The sequence below is a fragment of the Telopea speciosissima genome, chromosome 3, assembly GCF_018873765.1.
Source record: "Telopea speciosissima isolate NSW1024214 ecotype Mountain lineage chromosome 3, Tspe_v1, whole genome shotgun sequence".
Classification (NCBI taxonomy): domain Eukaryota; kingdom Viridiplantae; phylum Streptophyta; class Magnoliopsida; order Proteales; family Proteaceae; genus Telopea; species Telopea speciosissima.
This window is the reverse complement of record NC_057918.1, coordinates 64,263,425-64,284,889: the sequence shown is the minus strand read 5'-3', so window position 1 is coordinate 64,284,889 and position 21,465 is coordinate 64,263,425. Positions and strand designations below refer to the sequence as shown.

General features: G+C 42.8%; 1 protein-coding gene across 1 annotated transcript in view; it reads right to left on the bottom strand.

Annotated features, from left to right (window-relative positions):
- Positions 1–4,363: 4,363 nt before the first annotated feature.
- LOC122656853 (glucosamine inositolphosphorylceramide transferase 1-like) overlaps positions 4,364–21,465 on the bottom strand; it is a 37,592-nt gene continuing 20,490 nt past the window's right edge. Inside the window, exons 3-4 of the mRNA XM_043851530.1 lie at positions 6,243–6,410; positions 4,364–6,108 (exon numbers count right to left, since the gene is read on the bottom strand). Of these exons, the coding sequence (XP_043707465.1) occupies positions 4,420–6,108; positions 6,243–6,410 (1,857 nt within the window). The 3' untranslated portion in view covers positions 4,364–4,419. The remainder of the gene's footprint in view (positions 6,109–6,242; positions 6,411–21,465) is intronic.

Sequence of the window (21,465 nt, the reverse complement as noted above, 5' to 3'; positions counted from 1 at the left end):
AGCCGTATAATAAAATCGAATAGAGATCGCAAAAACTGCACCACATATAAAACGATTTTGATTTTGGGTGATTCTTATCCGGTGCGATTTTGATTTCTACCTTGCAAAATGTGCACCAAACAGGAACCGCACCGTATAATCAAAACCGCACCGTTTGACACCCTTACCTAGGTAGCATTCTCTTTCCCAAGTAAGGGAGAGAACATTATTGGGTGTGTGCATTGTGCATTGTGCATTGTGCATTGTGCTACTCCTGCATTGAGACACAGGGGTGGGCGAAATGACTACTATACCCTCATAGAAAGACAAAATTTTTTTATGGCACGAAAGTCATTTTGCCCAAGTAATGTGCAAAATGAGAGTACATGGATGGATAAATGAGATGAGATGTATGAGTATGGGACTATGGTGATAGGAAGCACATGGAATTGAATGATGGAGGTCATTTTCCCAACCCTAAAAAGTTTTTTTGCTGCTTATGATTGGATGCAACCAACTCTTCTTCTGCCACCTGTGCTTTCTCTTCAATTTTTTTTTCCCTCTCTTCCCAAAACTTGATTATTCAAGTTTTCTCATATTAGGGAGTGGAGCCCCAATTTAGCCGGCAAGGATCCTTTGAGATGTTGGCCACTTCTCTCTATCAAAGATATATTTTAAATGTAATTATTAATTTAAAAAAGAAAAGGGTTTCCGAGCCCAAGGTATTTCATTTTCTTGTGCTTTTCTCACAGAAAAATTATCATTTTTTAAATAAATAAATAATTTTATTGTAAAAAGACGAAAAAAATTATTTAAAATTTAGAGAACCATTCCCCTTAAAAAATGGAGATGGGAGAATTATTATCACAAGGGCTTGTAAAAATTGTATTCCATCATAATTTACAATTACCATGGGGTGGCAATGGATTGGAATCATTGGACCTTGATCCAGATCAGTCTCCATTATAACTTCCCATAAGAGTTAAGAAATTAATCTATTCAATTAGGGACCATTCACAAGGGTTTATTTTTTTTTTATCAAAATAAATAAAATCTAGGTTTCCCCTTGTTTGAACCCGTAGGTATCATTTATATAAGTGTAATCATTGTCAGGCTTCATGGCTCCTGCACCAGCACGGGGCCAATGAGTGTGTGGGGAGGGGGGGCATCCGACAAGGGTGAAATTTTTTATTTCATGGAGGTGGGGTGATCATTTTACCTTTCCTGTGTTTGGGCATAGGTGCCACGTAATTTGGTAGCCTTCTTATTCATTATTTTATATAAACCCATGATTTTTATAATTCTTCTCGCCGATTTGTTTTTTAGGTGGATCAAATACATTTTCTAATCATATTCCTTTTAATCCAAATTTATTTGTTTCGTATGTAATTGTGTTCAAAACTAGATGATTTTTAAGACATCCTATGTTAAAAGCCTTTTTAACAAGATTCAAATGTTTACCAAGTGAGAGATTAGGTGGGGCCAAAATTTTATGGACAAGTAAATCCAAAGTTCCATGCTCATATGTTAAGTTTTGGATTAAGGAGTTGCAAAGTCGTAAAATAAAGCTTTAAAAAAATTCAGGACCATAGGGGGAACATGTATTGACATAAATTTAGGTATTAATTTGGGATTTGGCTTCTGTCCTACAGTGGCGGGAACTAGAGCATCCAGCCCAGCAAAACCACCCAAAAACAGGGGGTGGGGTGGTCATTTCACATGTGGGGCCCAGGTGGGACCCACCTATGAAATGACCACCCTACCCCTGTTTTTGCTGTGGTTTTGCTAGGTTGGATGCTCTAGCTCCCGGCACTGCAGGACAGGAGCCTTTTCGATTAATTTGAGTACAAGTTTTGAAACATGTCAAATCCAAACCATGTCCTATCCATGCAATAGTTGGAACAGCCGCATCATTTGTCTATGTGGCACAATAGAAGGGTGGGCCTCTCTCAACATATATTATAAATGAGATTTTCCCTAATAAATAAAAATTGGTTAAACTAAAAGTAAAATTCATCTAGAGAGGTTATCTAGATGGCCCAATGTGGCAATTCTCACTATCTAGATTAGGCAAATACCCTTCATTTGTTAGTAATTGATTCTCTTCATGATCATGAATTTTTTAATCCTTTATCTTGTGACTTGACTAACTTTGATTCGATTAAAATTGACATGTGAGCAAAGGATCTTAAGGTTTACTTGTCTACAAAATTATAACCTTATCTGACATGCCATATGGTGAAAACACTCACTTGGAAAACTCTCTCCGTATAAGGCCGCCTTGAAATTCAGCTCCCCTAAACTAAATAAAATATTATAAAATAAATAAATAAGATTTGTAAATAATCTATTGTGTTAGAACATTAAAGAACCCTTGAAAGAGAGTACAAAGTGGGTATATTGAAGCTTAGAAATGAACTTTCATTTAGGCCAGATAAGAATAATAATCAAATATGAATATCCTGGAATTTCTAAGCTTCATTATGCTAATTTGTTGATTCCAGTGACTGAAATTTGACATGTAAGCAAGAGAGCTTAAGGGTCTATTGACCACAAAATCTGGCCTCATCCAACTTAATTACCACATGGAAGAATTTATAAGCCATTTTTTTTTTATTGGGTGGAAATTTATGAACTAACTAGATTAGCTTATCAAGGTGAACCAACCAAATACCCTTTATAAATTAATCAGAGATTTATATATGAGTCTTTTGCAAATTAAAATATGGTTATTTAGATGAAATATACATTGGATATCAATTTGAATATAGATAGAGAGCACTACACCATATCTTTGAACAAGTTTAACCCCAAACAAACTAGGGAAGTTCCTTAAAAATGAGCATGTGAAAGGTCATTAGTTATTCAATTTAACAAAATGGTGAGGATTAGAAGAGTAATATCTTTTGTCAAGCTGCATGGTTTTGTATGTGGATGCGAATTTTTTTCCTCTTACGTTTCCTGCCCGGTACGGTTGTTTGGTGCCTCTAATAAGAGGGGGGTGGATCCCACCCGGGCAATGTGTTCGGGCAGGGGGTTAGGTCATCATTTCCGCCCCCCAATGAGAGGAACCGGACAACTATACCAGACAGGGAACCTGAGAGGATAATGATCCTGTGGATGCCTAATGTGGAAATTCCAAAGAAATGTAAATAGATAGTCGAAAATCCGTATTCCATTCGTGTTTGAATCTGTATAAGTGAATCCATATTCAAAAAATCGGTTTCTAAAAACTATCAAAATCCATTTGAAAAATTATTGGATGTAGAGACGGATATTTCAATTTCAGGCCGGATATTATCTGATCCGTTTAGGTCCAATTATAAAAACATAAGTAAAATATAGATTTATAAATAATATTTTATAATACTAAAAATATCTTTATCAATTCATGATATATTACAAGTAATTAAGTAAGAAATTAAATGGGGAAAAAATAATTCATGAAGACATCTATGTTATGTAATTTAAGATATGACACTTCAACATCAACCCTACCATAGTGGGGTAGTGGATTCAGACCTTAATCTTCTTGTTTTCTCGAATTTTTGTCTTCTCTAGTTCTCCATCCCTCAATACAGACAGTGAGATCGCAAAGTTGCCCTCTCTCCAAACTCACGACTCCACTCTTCAGCCTTCACTAGGAATGTAAACGTATAATCGAATCCACATTCAATTCATGTTCATTTCCTTTTAGGAGACTCCGTATTCGAAAAGAACGGTTTCCAAAAAGTATCTAAATCCATTCGAAAGCTAATAGGACACAGATACAAATATTGTTATATTCGATTTGAATTTCAATCCATTTACATCCCTAGTTGTAGCGACTCAAACTGCCCCCTTTTCATCTCAGGGCTCATCTGTTCAGAGTTCAGACCCAACTCTTCAACTGATTTACCCTCGCCTTACTGCACTCCTAAAATTTCCCTTCCTATCTGTTTTACTAAAAATAATCATCTCAAAAGGCAGAAAAATGTGACATTCCTAACTGCTTCCATATTCTTGAAACTATCAACGAAAATTTCTAATTGCCCACTAAGACTATTTGGTATTCATTCTTGGAATAGATTATCGTTCTAGAACGCCATCTGAAGCGATAAAAAAAATGTAGAGAAGAATCGGTTTTAGAATGCATTCTAGACTCAGAAACTACTCTGAGAATGCATCCGAAACACAGCCTAAGACATGGTATGCGGGAAGATGGGTGGGTGAACCCTACTCCAATGGTGGAGGAAAACTTTCTCCTACAAGTATATGAAATATCAATGTACATATGACCAACCTGAGCTATTGGTGCCCCAAAAATAGACCAAAAACCACAATTGACAAGAGAAAAAGGAGTAAAGGAAAAAAAAAATGATTGTAGAATTAGAAGAACAGGAAAATAAAACAAAAATGGCAAAAAAAAAGTGAGGTGCATGACCTGCTGTTAGAATCCTTCTATACATCCCAACCATCCTTCCGACGACCAAATTCCCATTTCCGATTAGCCAGATTCCCATACATCTCTGAGAACTTAACAAGGCAATTGCTTCTTATTTGGTAGTGCATCTGTGTGTTCCGACTGATTGCGGCCCCAGAGAACTTTGATGTGTCAATCGCCCATGCTGGCTTCACATACTCCACTGTCCTTGATGAGCTTGCGTTTGCATACAAGAAATTCATAAGCACATCTTCACAGTTGAAAAACTTATCTACCACCTCCCTCCCTGCCTTTGCTTCTTCACTCCAATACCGCTTAAATGCTACTTTGCTATCAATGAAAGCAGCCCCCGTCAATATCATGTTATACCCCCTGCGAGTACGGGCATACTTCTCATCCCTGTACTTCAATGGACTCCCATTAATGAGACGTGGGTAGAACCCAACTATCCTATCAGGATTCTCCCGCCACACTCTGAATCCTCGTTCAATATCATCACATGTCATCATAATGTCATCATCGAGCTCAAGAACGGCCCGTGTTTTAATTAGTGGGTCTACTTTGAATCGATTGTTCAGTGAGTTCCGCTGCTCTACTCTGATCCTAACTGGCACAACAGAGTCAAAGTCACTTAGTTCAGGAGGTTGCCCTTTGTTCCACACGACGACAATCTCTCTTACCGCTGAACACCTCGAATAATGTTTCACGTACATTTTCAAATTCCATAGACGAGCATCATAAGTCATTGTTACTAGTGTAAACTGTGAATAGGAACCCTTATATGGGTAAGAGTCTTCTGCCCCACTGCCACCATATATATATTTAACCCCCACGCACATTAGTGCCATCCCTATCACAGATATTAGCGAGAGGACACATTTTCCGGCACAAGTGTTGGGCTTTATCCGGCCTCTGACAAATGTACTTGTCCTGTTCACCCGAGTACAGAATCGCCTCAGCTTGGAAAAGAATAAATGTGAGCGCTCCCACTCCCAGGCTGAGAAGGCATCACTTCTCTTCACTGAGCTATGCAGACACCAGCTGAGGGGCAAGATACACTTGACAGCACCCAACAACACCCCCACTAGTACAGTGAGTACAACTACAATCCCAAATGCAACATAACCAAGGATTAATCTATGAACAGAATCTCCTGAAGGAACCCGATCTCCATCCATTACCCCCACCCATTCTCCTGAGCTTAGTTGTTGCACATCTAGGTGATGGTAACGAGCACCATTCCAAGCATTTCGGCCCTTCTTAGCCTCTTCTATGCCTAGTGGAACTTCAACTTCCTTGTATTCATTCTTATTAAGAACCTCCACTTTGAAGACATGCACTCGCCGCCCATACGTTTCACCACAATCTTGACCAATGCGGTAGATATTTCCATTATATATAAATGGCCTGCCGCCATTCCGAGCACCAAAGCTCTTATCTGTGTTGTAAATAGGGTTCTGCTTGTGGGGTATCCAAGGACCCAGTGGTGAGTTACTATACCAAATTTCCAATTCCCCATTTTTCTTGGTGCCAAAACCACTGTGATCTGACCCAAAAAGCCAGTAATTTCCTTTATAGTTTACAACAATGGCATCCACTAGGGGCCTCTTCATGATAACCTTGTCCAGTGTCCAATGCAGAGGAAAGTTAATTGCTCGATAGAGACGGAGTTCCCCTTTCTTACTGCTCTCAGGCATCATGTATATCTGTCAATACAAAACCTAACTGCTAAGGTTCCAAAGAATTGGAAAAACAAAAAAAAAAAAAAAGACAGAGAGAGAGAGTTGCCTGTTGAAGAGCCAGGCAACTAAGACAAATAATCCAAAGGCTCTCATCTTACTTGATCATGGTAGCTGAAAACATAAGGATAAGAGAGATGCCAATCCTCATCCAAGGCAATGCCTAATTGCTGCCATGATGCACCCTTATCAATACTTTTTGCAACCCCAATGTCTCCTTGCAAGGTGACTGAGTTCTTGGTCTCATAAAACAAATAAAGGGAATCCTCCTGGATCACATTGGCAGATCAGTTGCAAAACAGTTAAGAAATGTATCGAAAAAGCACAAAGTAACTTGCATAAAATTAAATACTTTAAGCTGATCCATTCATAAGATTAAATAGCTTCATATTTGTAAAGATAAGGAAGAACTGGAAAAGTTGATCAGGAAGAAGAAGAGCAATGGTTTAAGAGTTTTCAGATCTGTTAAATACAATTCCAGTATTGTTCGTCTAGTTTGTTTATGTAGAAAAGGAAAGAAATTCTATTCAGTGTGTGATTCAGTATTTCCGTTTCCTTATTTTCGATTTTATTCAGAAAACCTTCTATCCATAAACAGATAAGGGAGGGTGACTTTAGGGGTGGGGGAAAAAATGTATTAGTCCCATTATCAATTTGTTTCAAACTTAGTCCCTGTTGTGGACTCTTTTCCCTATTGTTCCATTTCTTTTTTAATGTTTTATCAAAAATTAAAATTTTTTTTGGGACAAGGGGCTAGGAATTTGACCAATATGATTTGTTGTAGTTGCACATAGTCTGAGGCTAAAATGTTCCTGATGGAACGGGAATTTCTGAGGGAAATGGACTTACTATGTCTAAGTAAAAAAAAAATATTTAGAATGCATGGTTAAGCGTAGAGGAAGAACATGGAAGATACAAGAAAGCTGTCTCTACATGTAAATTCCATTTCTATCATTTCACTTGACAATGGCATTTCTATGGTATTTCCAGCCACTTACTCACATCAGCTAAAATTTTAACAGGCATTTCTCCAAAATTCTTTAGCAACTGTGGTTTTATTTACATTCATTTTTGTCAGCATTGAAGTAAAAAACCATCTAGTGGGGAAGTACGCACATATTATTCGAGGAAGGGAATGGGATGTCTTTAAACTAAACAAAGAGGTCGCTGTCCTCGACTAAAGTAATCAGTGAAGATGCTATGGATGAAGTGGATGGAATAAATGAAATTCTTCAAAAGGTGAAGACAAATCCATGGAGGGAGCAGAGACCACAGAGGCACAGATCAGCTTCAAATGTATAAAGATCTCCAAAAATAGTGGCGACTGATTTCAGCATGGACAATGAATATTCAGATTTCAGAGAGCACCAAACCGGTGGTAAAAATAGAGTCCCTTTTCAGTCATCTTGCATCATTCAATTGTCTTTGGCAACAGTAGTTCAACATAACATTGATAGAGATAAAGAGAGTGCACCATTGCAGATACCAACTGTTGATGCCAATTAGGAATTTGAGGAATCTCAGTCACATAAGGGATGCAGTCAAGATTTCTCCAGGAGTCTGCCCATACCATATGCGTTTTGATACTTTATATCTTATACATGCACCAGAAGAACGGATTACTGGCACTGAGACCCTGAGGTGGTTCAACACTCGAGTGTGGGCATACATCAACACCCGGGATACTTTGCATCACTACACCAGAAAGGGTGATTCAGTAAGAATGCAATTTTTTTTTGGAAAATGACATTATATGAAGAAATCCCAAAAAGAGCATTCGCCCTGATTCTTTATTCAGTGTGTTCCTAGGCGTCTACAGAGAAGGCCAGTGTCTATCTCTCCATGGCATTGCTCTTCTTTGAATAACAATGAACAGAGAAACAAAATTGTACATCAAAATAGCTGCATTGGTATCGCAAGCCTGCTCGATAACATCCTCTATAGGCAAATTACGAATATGCAGGGAAGGGTGGGGCAGGGTGGCGGAGAGGGTGGGGTTGGGCTGGGCGTGGTTGCAAGAATGGTTGGGGCAGTGTGGCAGAGAGTGAGAGTGGGAGAGGGAGATGGTGGTGGTGGTGGCGGCAGCGGTGATGGTGGTAGCAGTGGTGGTGTAACATTATGATTGAGGGTATAATTGGAAATACAAAAATAGGTACCCCAAACATAATTTCACAAACATTAGGTACCCTACTTACAATTTCCCCAAACATTGGGTATCTCAAGTGTCATTTACCTGGGAAAAAAAAAACTCGTGGAATTTTTGTTTATTTACTCCTGGAATTTATGTTTATTTCCAGAAAAGAACACAATTGTACTTGGGAGGGGGGGATTAACAAAAGTGGCTCTATTACATGCTAGACACAATGGCCCACAAAAATTGTAATTTTGTGGCTCCATCATAGTCAAGGACTAAGACAAACCAAGGTGACAGCCAGCCACCATGGAGCCTAGGTGACCAAGGCACAAAGGCAACTGCCCAAAAAATTATATTTCAGACCATATTTTATTGTTATTTAGTTATATATTTTACAGTTATTTAATTTAATTTAGTAATATATTTTACATTATATGTAGATATAGTAATTCTTTTCCCAGGTCTAAGTGCCTTGATATTCAAGGGCTGTAGATACCTTGAGTATCAAGGAGCGCATTGTCCCCAGGCAACTATTTGTGCCTCCTTTGAATCATTTTATGACTTGACATGACTGCTCTTCAAACCACAGCCTTTTTTTAATTGTTTCTTTATGGATAACCTGAGATTTGAAGATAGAATACAAGCTAAAGAATGGAACTGAAAAACACTTCAAAAGAAAGACCTTACTGGCAGAACAAGGTCATGCAGTAGTAAAACCTCGCATGGCTAACTCATCCACAAGACTACTGTGAGAACATGTTCTGCCAGTATGTTGGTATCACTGCTAATTATCTAAGTCATTGGGGTCTCAAAGTAATTCTAACAGTTTACAAGTGTTGTATGTTAGTTCTGGTACGACAAATTAAAGGGAGACCCTAAAGAATACCCATCTCTCTCTTCTAGTATTCTTTGTTTCTTCATTTTGCACTTATTTCTTTCTCATTTTTATTTTTCTTCCTTTCTTATTCTTGTACCCCGCTATAAATCTGAGTCGACCAGTAAACCAATAGGGCCATGCTTGGTGTCACATCTCATTTCCTTAGGCAATTCTTTTGAGAAGAACTTTGATTCTTAGGCAAACATATATTCATAATAAATGACCCCATAGAAACAAGGAAGTGATTTTTGGAATCAAGAAGCAAAAATCTATATTTTGAAGAAACTGCTCAGAGAACCAAATTTGTCCTGAATGTGATTGATGCGGTCCCGGGGTTCGAGAAACCTTTTTGGGTTCACTATAGGCCCACTCAAATGCACAATAGCCAATAGTAGGAAGACAGTGGCAGTTTTGTAAATATTTCAAAGCTTGTAAGGGAGAGTGGCAGAGCCTTAATAATCAGAACCTTCAGATAAAAGAAAAGGGACAAAGGGGTTTAGAATTTATTTAACAAGGGTAAACTAGGAAACAACAACAACCACCATAACCTTATCCCAACTAAATGGGGTTGGCTACATGGATCCGAAGAAGCCGTGACAGTAATAGAAATAAGAGAAGTAGAGGGGAGTAAAAAAGTAAAAAGGAGTAAAAATAAAGTTACTAAAGGAAGAAGTCTAAGTAGTAGTCAAAGCAGCATCCCAAGGAGCATCCCCTATAAGGGGTCGGCTACATAGGTCCTTGTCCTCCAAACAACTCTATCCGAAGTCATACTAGGTCCGAGCCCTACCACATGCATATCCTTTTTTACCGCTTCTCCAATAGTCATTTTAGGCCTGCCCCTACCTCTTTTAGCTCCTTCAAACTGAATCTGGTCACTCCTCCTTACTGGTGCATCCATGGGTCTCCGTTGGACATGCCCATACCACTTCAAGCGGCTCTCACGAAGTTTGTCCTAGATTGGTGCAACTCCTAAATCGGTTCTAATACAATCATTCCTTACTTTATCTCTCCTGGTCTTGCCGCACATCCTCCCCAACATCCTCATCTCTGCTACACTCATCTTATCTATATTACTCTTCTTAACGGCCCAACATTTCGTCCCATATATCATCGCTGGTCTTATTATTGTCCTGTAGAATTTCCAAGGGTAAACTAGGAAATAGCATTAATTAGGAGACATGTGGGAACAAGAGGTAAGAGAAGGGGTACTTTCAGTAAGAATGAAATAAATGGTTAAAATATCAAGAGAGGAGGGACAGAGGTATTGTCTCCTACCTCTAGACGATACCAGAGGCAGAAACCAGCAATGTTACGAAGGACAGAACTCCTAAGTTAGAGCTTCGTTGACTTTACAGTTTTAAGACCAGATTCACACCTCATAACCACATGAAAATCCATGCACCATCATTCACTCCATGCTCGGATGTTAAATACGAACTTCTGAAACTACTCCTTGCGGAAGAACTGAAGGCAGTCTTATGTGCAGGTCTGGTTCGGGGTGGTAATCAGGACCAAGAGTCTATGGTTTAAGGTGCCGTAGTGTGTAGAACAAAGCCCCAAATATCAGCCTAAACCTATGAGGAATCACTGGATTCGAACAAGCCTTCTCTCAACCAATGGTACCGACAGGAAACAAGGAATAGCAGCAATAACAAAGGGGAAATAAAGAATAGAAGAATAAGGAAGGAGATGAGAAACTAAGCAAGGAGGAGAGAGGAGGGTGCACAAGCATAGGCCCCTCAGGCACTCAAACAAAACCTGCTTTCATTCCATTATCAAATCTGAAAACTCCATTGTAGTTACAACATCTAATTCTAAGACATTAGAAACCAACTCCACATAGGAAACTACTACCTCGCTACGTTACGCAGTTCGAACGAGGAGAGAAAGAAGGCCCATCAAGACATCCAGGCCAGCAGTATTGAGCCAGGCCTTTGGGTGGAGTTTAGTCCAGTCATGGGCCTAACTTCCATCCCATTAAGTTATCACTAGTAAGTTCTTGCGTGGGGGGACAGCTAGATTCTATTGTCTAATTTATTTAGTTGCTATTTTGAGTTGTTGGTAGATACTATTAATATATTAGGAGATCTTTCCTTTTTATTTATATTTCTTGCTGTAAAAGTCCCCCTACACTATGCGTTGGGCTCTTTTAGCTTTTACCCTTTATTTTGTTTAGTGCTAACAACAGTCTATATATTGTAAGAGCCTTTAGAGCTCAACCCACGATTTGATTAATGAATAGAAGCTTGGTTTATGCCATGTTTCGCTGTGTGATGCAGTCGATAGAGGTGAGATGCCCAGGGTTCGTGAGAGACTCGTCAAGGCCATAAGTGAGAGGCCTAGGTCATACCTCCTCCTTCACCCTTTCTTCTCAGTTTCTATTTTGAATACCCTGCAACTTTGTTCTGTTGGAGACTACCAAGCCTTCATCGGAAGCCATCTGAGGTGCTGTTTAATGTTGTTAACATGTAACATTGAGTTCAATTAAGATTTTTAAGATGGCACCCTTGCATTGGAGATTCTGGCAGAAAACTTCAAGTTGATAGATCTCTTCATCCATCCATCAACTGAAGCCACCCTTCTAGTATGTTGTTCTCCACATCACTGCCTTCCTTTGACAGTAGTTTCAAAACCATCTAATAGCTAGAAACTTCTGTCAGTAAGTTGCTAATTCTGAGCTCGTGTTTTGAGTCATATTCATAAATGGTGATCTAACCATCAATTGTGGCCAAGGTCTTGAAGAGTTGAAGTTGTCTTTATCCCCTACCTTTGACTGAGAGTTGAGGCCCATCAAAGGTGGCCTTGGGGCTATGACTGCTGTTCTTCATTAGTTACTATTTTGAGAGTTGTACATTCAGTTCTAGTTTTCTGCTGCAATCAAGGGTTTGGAGATGTCTTATTGTGTCTGTTAACTACTGTTTTGGATCATATTAACAGTATATTGACCTAGGGATCAAGGGTTTCCCCTAGTTTCTATTTTGGGTTTAGGCCGCTGTTAAGATTATCGTGTTTAGATGTTTGGGGTTGTTTATGTCTTTTATTATGCTTTCTAGTTAGTTCTAGTTAGTTTTATATCTTAAGGGTATTTTGGGTACTTCATATTGTAATTCACTTAAGTTTTATTATAAATAAATCTGTCCCTCATGATTTAGTCAATTTAACTAAATCGTGAGAGGTCTTCTTTTCTCTCGGTTTTTCCCTCTTCTCCTTCTCTCGGTTCTTCTTCTTTCTCCTTTGCTTTCTTCTTCTAGTTCTCTGGCTGCAGAATAGTTTCAACTTCAGTTCTGTTACATGGTATCAGAGCATTGAATTCTGATCCACGAGATTCATCTTGCTGCCACTGTTTTGAAGGTTTTTCACCCCTTTGTTTATCGTGGTTTACAGCAACCTATGCTGCCTATACTGATCTGAACTCTAGTCATATATTCATGAAGGACTAGAGTTCCCTGCTATGCTGCAACTGATTGTGTATGTTCCTGCTGCTGTTCGAAGTCCTTGAAGATTGGTTTCTTGCTTGCTCTAAAACCCTGACAATCGATATTCCAAAATTCTGAGGAAATCGATTTGTTTGTTTTTCTGGGATCTATTCTTCATCCTTGCTGCTGGATTTACAGTGATTATACATCATTAGTGCTGGTTATTATCGAAGATTATACTTCTGTATTGGGCTGTTCTTCCCTACACTTCAAGGCTATCGATTTTACCCTGATCAGGGTTTTTTTTGTTCCTTTTTCTCTTGGGCTGTTATCAACATTGGTGTGTGCATCTATTAATTCTCCCTAATGGCTGATACTAAGTCTTCTACCGACAACTTTAACATTCAGATTACCAGTGTGAAGCTGAATGGTGCTTCTAATTATCTACTTTGGTCTCAAGCCTTTGAGGTCTATATCACTGCTCTCTGGAAGATGAAATACCTTACCATGGACCCTCTGCCATCCACTGATGACAAATATGATGATTGGAAGGCTGAGAATGCAACCTTCTTTGCTGGCTTTGGAATAGCATGGAAACCTCCATTGCTTCTAATGTTATGTTTCATAAAACTGCCAAGGGTGTTTGGGAAGAACTCAAGCAAAGCTACTCTCAAGATACAAATCTGTCCCGAATTTATGATCTCTATGAGAAATTCTTCTCTTTTAAACAAGATGGAAAATCCCTTGGTGAGTATTACAGTTCATTGAAGGGGATGTGGGAAGAACTTAATGTATACCAGCCTATCTCTACTGATGCTGCTGTAATTAAGTCCCAACAATCTGAATTTTTGGTTGCCAAATTTCTCTCTGGGTTAGATTCTGATCTTCAATCCATCAAAAGTCAATTGTTGACTGGAGAGAAGATCCCCTCTATGAATGAAGCATATTGTCGGCTCCAGAGAGTTGTATCCCCATCAGTGGTGAAGTCTGATTGAGCTCCTACCAACAAAGATAATTCTGCACTATTCACTTTTACTGGAGGGCGTGGCCATGGTGGTGGTGGTACCTCTTCTCGCGGTCGTGGTTCTACTTTTGGGCGTGGTCGTGGAGCTGGTTCTGGTGGTCGTGGGAATATGTCTAACACTGCTGGTTCTGGTTCTGTTGATACTAGTTCTCGATGGTGCACTCATTGTAATCGGTCTAATCATACTATTGATAAGTGTTGGATCAAACATGGCAAACCACAGTGGGCCCGTGAGCAATTTGCAAACTCTGCTGTATCTGATGGCGGGGCTGATTCTGTGCACCCTTCCAACACTGCCCTGGGATCCTCTACTGATGGTGGTAATTCTTCTAATGATCTAGTCTCTCAACTCTTACAACAAGTCCAGCAACTTGAGGCTTCTTCTTCTACATCTACCGCTGTCCTTGCCCACTCAGGTACTACTGCTTGTTTCGCATCCTCATCCTCTCCGTGGGTCATTGACTCCGGAGCATCTTCTTACATGACCGGTAAGCCTAATTTGTTTTCATCTTACACACAACCTTCTATGTCATCTCGAATTTCTATTGCAGATGGATCCTCTATACCAGTCAATGGTCATGAGAAAGTTTCCTTGTCTTCTGACATATCTTTAACTAATGTTCACCATGTTCCCAAGCTTCCTCTTAATCTTTTGTCTGTTAATCAATTAACTAAAACTTTGAATTGTTCTATAACCTTTCACCCTTCTTATTGTGTCTTTCAGGATCTTGCAACAAAGACGAAGATTGGTGGCGGGTATGAAAATGGAGGCCTATATTACTTTGATTTGGGGACTACATCCACTGCAGCGGTTGCTACTTCTCCTGGCGTATCTCCTTTACATTGGCACTATCGGCTAGGACATCCTTCTCTATCTAAGCTGCAGCACCTTGTTCCCAGTTGCAAGTCTGTCTCCCGTATCGAGTGTGAAGCTTGTGAGCTTGGCAAGCATCATCGTACTATTTTTCCCTTGAGTCCAGAGTCTAGGAGTACTTCTTTATTTCAGTTGGTTCATTCGGATATTTGGGGTCCTTGTAGGGTCAAAAGTCGGTTAGGGTTTTCTTATTTTGTTAGTTTTATCGATGATCATTCTCGGATGACATGGCTGTACCTCTTGAAGGATCGATCTGAATTTGTATCTGTCTTCAGACAGTTTTATAATGAAATTCGAGTTCAATTTGGTGTTCCTTTAAAAACTTTGCTTACTGACAAAGCCCTTGAATTAATTCAGCGTGAGGTCTCTTAGTTTTGTTCTGACAATGGCATTCTTCACCAAACTTCTTGCTCTTATACAACCCAACAAAATGGTGTGGCAGAGCGCAAGAATCGCCATTTGTTAGATGTCGCTCATTCTTTGATGTTTCATATGCATGTTCCCAAACTCTATTGGGCAGATGCGGTGTTGACAGCTTGTTTTCTAATTAATCGTATGCCTTCATCTGTTCTAAATAATCAAATTCCTTTCAACATAGTGTTTCCTGGTCGGGCTGTTTTCTCTCTTCCTCCTCGTGTTTTTGGGTGTCAGTGTTTTGTTCATGTGCTTTGCCCCGGGCTTGATAAGTTATCACCTCGAGTTGTTAAGTGTTTGTTTCTTGGATATTCTCGTACCCAGAAGGGGTATCGATGTTTTGACCCTGTTACTCGCCAACAGTTTATTTCTGCTGACGTTACCTTTTTCGAGAGTTCCCCTTACTTTGTTGGTTCCTCTGTTGATGTTCATCTTGATGAAGTTGGTCGGGTTGCTGCCCCTGCCGCCGATAGCTGCCCCACCTGCATACAGGTTTATGTGCGTCGTCACCAACAACAGCCGTCATTACAGCCCGCTAGTTACCCAAGGCTAAGCCTTTGAAGCCCGTATACCATCGACACGGACCTTGGGCCAGGAAGAACCAAGGTCTCAGAACTCTCCATACCTGGAAGAGGCTAGACTCATTCTGTAAGTATTGAAGAACCTCTGTAAGCTAGGAAAGATCTAGCAAGCTTCTGAGCATTCTTGTAAATATCTAGGATTATTCTGACTCTATTCTGAAAGGTTCTCCACCGTTGGATGGAGGACACAATGTAGATATCATAGCCATTCATCAGTAGGCTTGGTGCCTATAAATAGAGGTGGCCTCATTTGGCAAGGCATCAAGCAGTTAGCATTCAAGCTTTGACTCAAGCTTTCTAAAGGCAATATAAGTTCCATTCACTCAAACGCTCTTGTGTTCTCTAAGTTCTCTTCCCAAATCCTTGCTAGAATTGTGGAAAGGCCGACTTAGTGCTAGTGTGAGTACTAAGCGCCGCGCGGCTTAGTGCTCTAAGGCCGTGACAATTGTGGTATCAAAGCTTCGTCATGTAGGAAGATATCTAGAGATTCGACATCACGGCTAACGAATCGGAAGTGCTGATACGATGGTGTGCAGCAAGCCCGTGGGAGGGAGGCCATTCCCACCAAGGAGAGGCGAAGAGGCAAGGACAAGTCTCGCGGACGTTAGGAGCTACGGAGCCACGCCAGCTCGGTGGAGCTGAAGAACGGCCGAGGCGAAGGAGCGCCTCGATGTTGTGGGAGCAAAGTGGGAGGAGCTCGAAGGCCGCACGATGGAGCTCAAGAGGAGCTAGTGGGCCAAATGGGGAGCTCAAGGAGTCCCTACAAACCACTCTCAACACCATAATAGACGCCCAACAGAAGAGTTCGCTGCCTTCAAGGCTCAAGTACGGAAGCATTGGCCAAGATGGATGCTCGCATCGATGAGGTACAAGCGGATTGGGCGATGTGTAGGAGGGCAATGTCGGGGGAGCCACTACCTCGCACGAGGTACCTAGGCGGAGGTACCAAAGCCCAAGCCATTCGATGGGAAGAGAGATGCGCGGAAGTCGACAACTTTCATGCGGCACATGGAGAGGTACTTGAGGCGATGGCACTCGAGGAAGAGGCGACTAAGGTGCGGACCGCAACACTTTACCTCACCGACACAAAGAATCCCCACGCGGCGAAGGAGGCATGCCGACATGTAAAGAGGTACACTGCACCATGTATACCCTGGATGAGTTCAAGAAGGAATTAAAGAAGCAATTCTACCCAGTAAAATGCTGCTTACTGTAAAGAGCCTTAAAAGGTCGAAACACACTCGGTCTATTAGTGGATTATGTCAAGGAATTCTCAACACTTACGCTGAGGTCCCTGATAATGCATCGACGAAGAACTTCTCTTCAACTTCTGGATGGTCTCTGAGTCGGGCCGCGCATGAGAACTACAACGCCGAGGCGTGCAAGATCTTGCTTCGGCCATAGCAAAGCAATGAGTCATTGGTGGAGTTCAGGAGAGAAGATACTGCTAAGGCCAAGAAGAGCAATGGAGGAAATGGGGGGGAGAGAAAGGTCCCAAGAGATACCCTCCCGAAGGAAGGAAATAGTAAGGCTACCACAAGCAAGGAGGGTAAGGCCAAGTTGTGAAGGATAAGTTCACCCGGGGGACAAGTGCTTCTTGTGCGACGTGGCCACACCGCAATAAGGATCGCCCCAAGAGGAAAGCTCTCAACGCCCTATCGGAGAAGGGTAAAGAGGAAGCACACATGGGTCTCTACAACAACTCGGTGCTTGCTCAGCCAAGGCGCGACGGAGGTCAAGGCCACTACCTCTCGAAGGGGCTTATGATGTGGAGGTGCACATCAACGGGAAGCCCTCGCGAGCTATGGGTCGACACAGCGCCACACACAACTTTGTCTCAATGGAGGAGGCAAAGAAGCTTGGACTAAAGGTGCGCCCAGGAGGGAGGATGGCTCAAGGCGGTTAACTCCCAAGCTCGTCCCATCAAGGTGTCGCTCGAGGGGTCGAGATGAGCATCGGGGCGTGGAAAGGCACCGTAGACTTGTCGGTGGTGCCATGGATGATTTTCAGTGGTGTTGGGTATGGAGTTCTTAAGGAGGGTTAAGGCTATACCCACGCCATTCATCAGATTACGTGTGCATCATGGAAGAAGGCGCACTACGCATGGTCCCAACAGCCGCAAGGGACCAAAGAAGGCCCCAAGCTACTCTCGGCCATGCAATTGGAGAAAGGGGTCAAAAGGGGGAAGACACCTACCTTGCGGCATTACTTGAGGAAAAGGAGAATAGCCCCACTGGAGGTGTTGCCCAAGCCAGAGAGAAGGTCCTCGAGGAGTTCAAGGATGTCACGCCACCGTAGTCGCAAAGAGACTTCCACCTAGAGGGAGGTGGATCACGCGATCGAGTTGGAGCCCGGTGCCAAGCCACCAACCATGGCACCTTATCGAATGTCGCGCCGAGTTGGGAGGAACTAAGGAAGCAAATGCTAAAGGACTTACTTGATGCCGGGTTCGTCCGCCCGTCCAAAGCTCCATATGGTGCCCCAGTTCTCTTTCAACGGAAGCACGATGGGTCACTTCGACATGATCGACTATCTAAGCGCTAAACAAGGTAACCATCAAGAACAAATACCCCATTCCTTCGATATATCGATTCATTCGATAGACTTGGTGGGCAAGGTACTTTACTAAGCTTGTACTTGGGTCGGGCTACTACCAAGTCCGCATCGCCGAGGGAGATGAAGCCAAACCACAATGCGCATGTACACGGCATGGCTCATACGAGCCCTCGTTATGCCCTTTGCCTCACCAACGCACCAGCCCACATTTTGCACATCGATGAACAAGGTCTTCCATCCCTACCTCGACAAGCGTGGTGTGCATTTACGACATCGTGGTCTATAGTAACACCCTGTAGGAACATGTGCAACATCCGAGGATTGCCTTCAAGCTGCCAAGGACAATCGCTTATATGTTAAAAGGAGAAATGTTCTTTTGCCCAAGAGAGGCGATGTTCTTAGGGCATAAGATCAAAGGTGGGACACTAAGGATGGACGAGAGTAAGGCGCAGCTATACAGAGGGAGGCACCTACAAAGGTTACCGAACTCGAGGTCTTTCCTCGGCAAAGCGAACTACTATAAAGGTTCATTCAAGGGTATTCAAAGAGGGCAGCTCCACTCACCGATCTTCTAAAGAAGAACAAAGCAATGGAATGGTCGATCTACGCCAGATGCCTTTGATGATCCGAAGAAGGCCATCATGGGAAACCAGCCCTTGCGCGTACTATGGCAAGCCATTCGAGGCGCATACGGATGCATCTCGACTTGCACTGAGGGGTATTTATGCAAGAAAGACATCCCATCGCATATGAGAGCCGCAAGCTCAATGACACGAGCGGCGATACACCGCCCACGAGAAGGAAATGACCGCGGCGCATCGCTTAACATGGCGACACTACTTCTTGGGGTCGAGGTTCGTGCTTAAGACGGACAATGTTGCCACTAGCTACTTTCGCACTGTAAGAAGCTAAGTCCCAAGTTGCTAGATGGCAAGACTTCAGCGGAATTCCGACTTCGCCTCGAGTACAAGCTGGCAAGGCCAACGAGGCGGCTGATGTGCTAAGCAGAAAGGCTGAGTTAGCTTCCCTTAGCCAACCGGAAGGAGAGCTCATGGGCTTGATCAAGGAAGGTCTACAATACGACCGTAGCAAGAGCTTACTCGCACTCGCCAAAGAAGGCAAGACACGAGGTTTCTTGGGAGCAAGATGGTTTCGCTTCTACGCCAAGAAGAGAAGACTATATGTTCCTAAATGGAACAACTCGAGGAGAAATTTGGTTCGGGAATGCCACGACACCAAATGGGCTGGTCACCCAGGGCAACGCGCGCGAGCATTGTTGGAAAGCGGCGTACTATTGGCCTCGGTGCGTGATGACATAGAGGCCTATGTGAAGACTTGTCTCAGGTGCCAACAAGATAAGGTGGAGCAACAACCACCTGGGATTGTTGGAGCCACTCCCAATACCCGAGAGAGCATGGGAGAGTGTCTCCATGGACTTCATCGATCCCTTCACCCAAGTCGAGGGGCGTGGTCAATCACGCGGTTGTGGATAGATTTTCTAAGTATGGCACGTTTGTGGCGGCACCAAGAGATCGCAGGGCGGAAGAGGCAGCAAGATTCTTCAAGCACGCGTCAAGTATTGGGGCGTGCCACGATCGATCATCGCCGATCGAGATCCTCGCTTCACGGGGAGGTTTTGGACGGAGCTGCTTGAGTTGATGGGGTCGGCACTACACTTCTCTACAAGCTTCCATCCACAAACCGATGGGCGGATGGAGCGCATCAACGCTTTGTTGAGCTTTACTGAGGCATTTCGTGAGCGCTAACCAACGAGATCGGGCTAAGTTGCTGATGTAGCCCACCTCCTACAATCTCCAAAGGAGCGAGGCAACCAATCAAAGTCCATTCGAGATCGCTTACAGACGCAAGAACCCTTAACGCCACATACGCGATGACAGTTACATAGTGGGAAGAGCCCATCGGCGCTCAAGTTTGCCAAGATGCAAGAGAAGGTGGATGCGGCTAAGTCATACTTAGACAAAGCCACTAAGAAGATGAAGAAGCGGCGTACAAGCACAAAGCGGCCAGCAAGAAGCTCAAGTCGGGACACGGTACTCATGGAAGCTTCTACCTCAACAATTCAAGTCCCTACTAAGGTACACAAGGGGCTGGTTCGCTTCGGCACGAGGGCCCATTTGAAATCACAAGTGAAGGTAGGCAAGGCGTCTTATGAGGTGAGCCACCTCCTAAGCTCAAGATCCATCCAGCCTTTTCATTGCAAGCATGCTAAAGCCTTATCATGGAGACACGGAAGACCCAAGCCGTGAACGCCAACGAGGGCACCAATGAGCGTCACAACTTCCTACGATAAGGAGGTCGAGGACATGATCGCAGAACCGAGTCATGCAAAGCGAGGAGTACCTCCTAAGAGGGAGTACTTAGTCAAGTGGAAAGAGCTACCGGAGAGCGAAGCAAGTTGGGAACATGCGGACTCTCTATGGCGTTCAGGAGCAAATACGAAGGTTCCACGAGGAGGACGCGACGAGGACGTGCCAACTTAGGTGCGGGGAGAATGTCACGCCCGCTAATTATGGCCCCAAGGTTAAGACTTCAAGGCCCATCGACACGGACCTGGGCGAGAAGAACCAAGGTCTAGAATTCTCCATACCTGAAGAGGCTGGACTCATTCTAAGTATCAAGAACCTCTGAAGCTAGAAAGATCTAGCAAGCTTCTGTGAGCATTCTTTGTAGAATATCTAGGATTATTCTAGACTCTATTCTAGGGTTCTCCACCGTTGGATGGAGGACACATGTAGATATCATAGCCATTCATTGTAGGCTTGGTCCTTAAATAGAGGGGCCTCATTTGCCGAAGCATCAAGCAAGTTAGCATTCAAGCTTTGTACTCAAGCTTTCTAAAGTGTAATATAAGTTCCATTCACTCAAACGCTCTTGTGTTCTCTAAGTTCTCTTCCCAAATCCTCGCTAGAATTGTGGGAAAGGTGACTTAGTGCTAGTGTAGTACTAAGTGCGCGCGCGCGCTAGTAAGGTCTAAGGTCCGTGACACGCTGCTCCCACTTCAACCTATCGTAGCCCAACCTTTACCGCCACCACCTGATTCTTTGCGCCTCGCGATCCTCCCTGTTGCTTTTTGATCTCTCTATCGCTCGAGAAAAAGGTACTCGTGCTTCGCACTACCCGTCCTCTTTATCCTCCTGGCAAATTATGTGTCCTGTTTCTCATCTTCCCTCTCATTATCGTGCTTCCGCTACTTTGCATTACATTCTACTTTTATTCCCACTTCTTATACCCTTGCTATGTCTCACCCTGAGTGGAAAAATGCTATGGATGTGGAGATGGAGGCTCTCATCTCTCGTACGACTTGGTCTTTTGGTTGATCTCCCACCTGGTAAGGATCTTGTTAAGTGTCGTTGGGTGTACACGGTGAAGTACAATCCCGATGGTATGTGGAGCGGCCTGAGCCCGTTTGGTTGCGAGGGTTTACCCG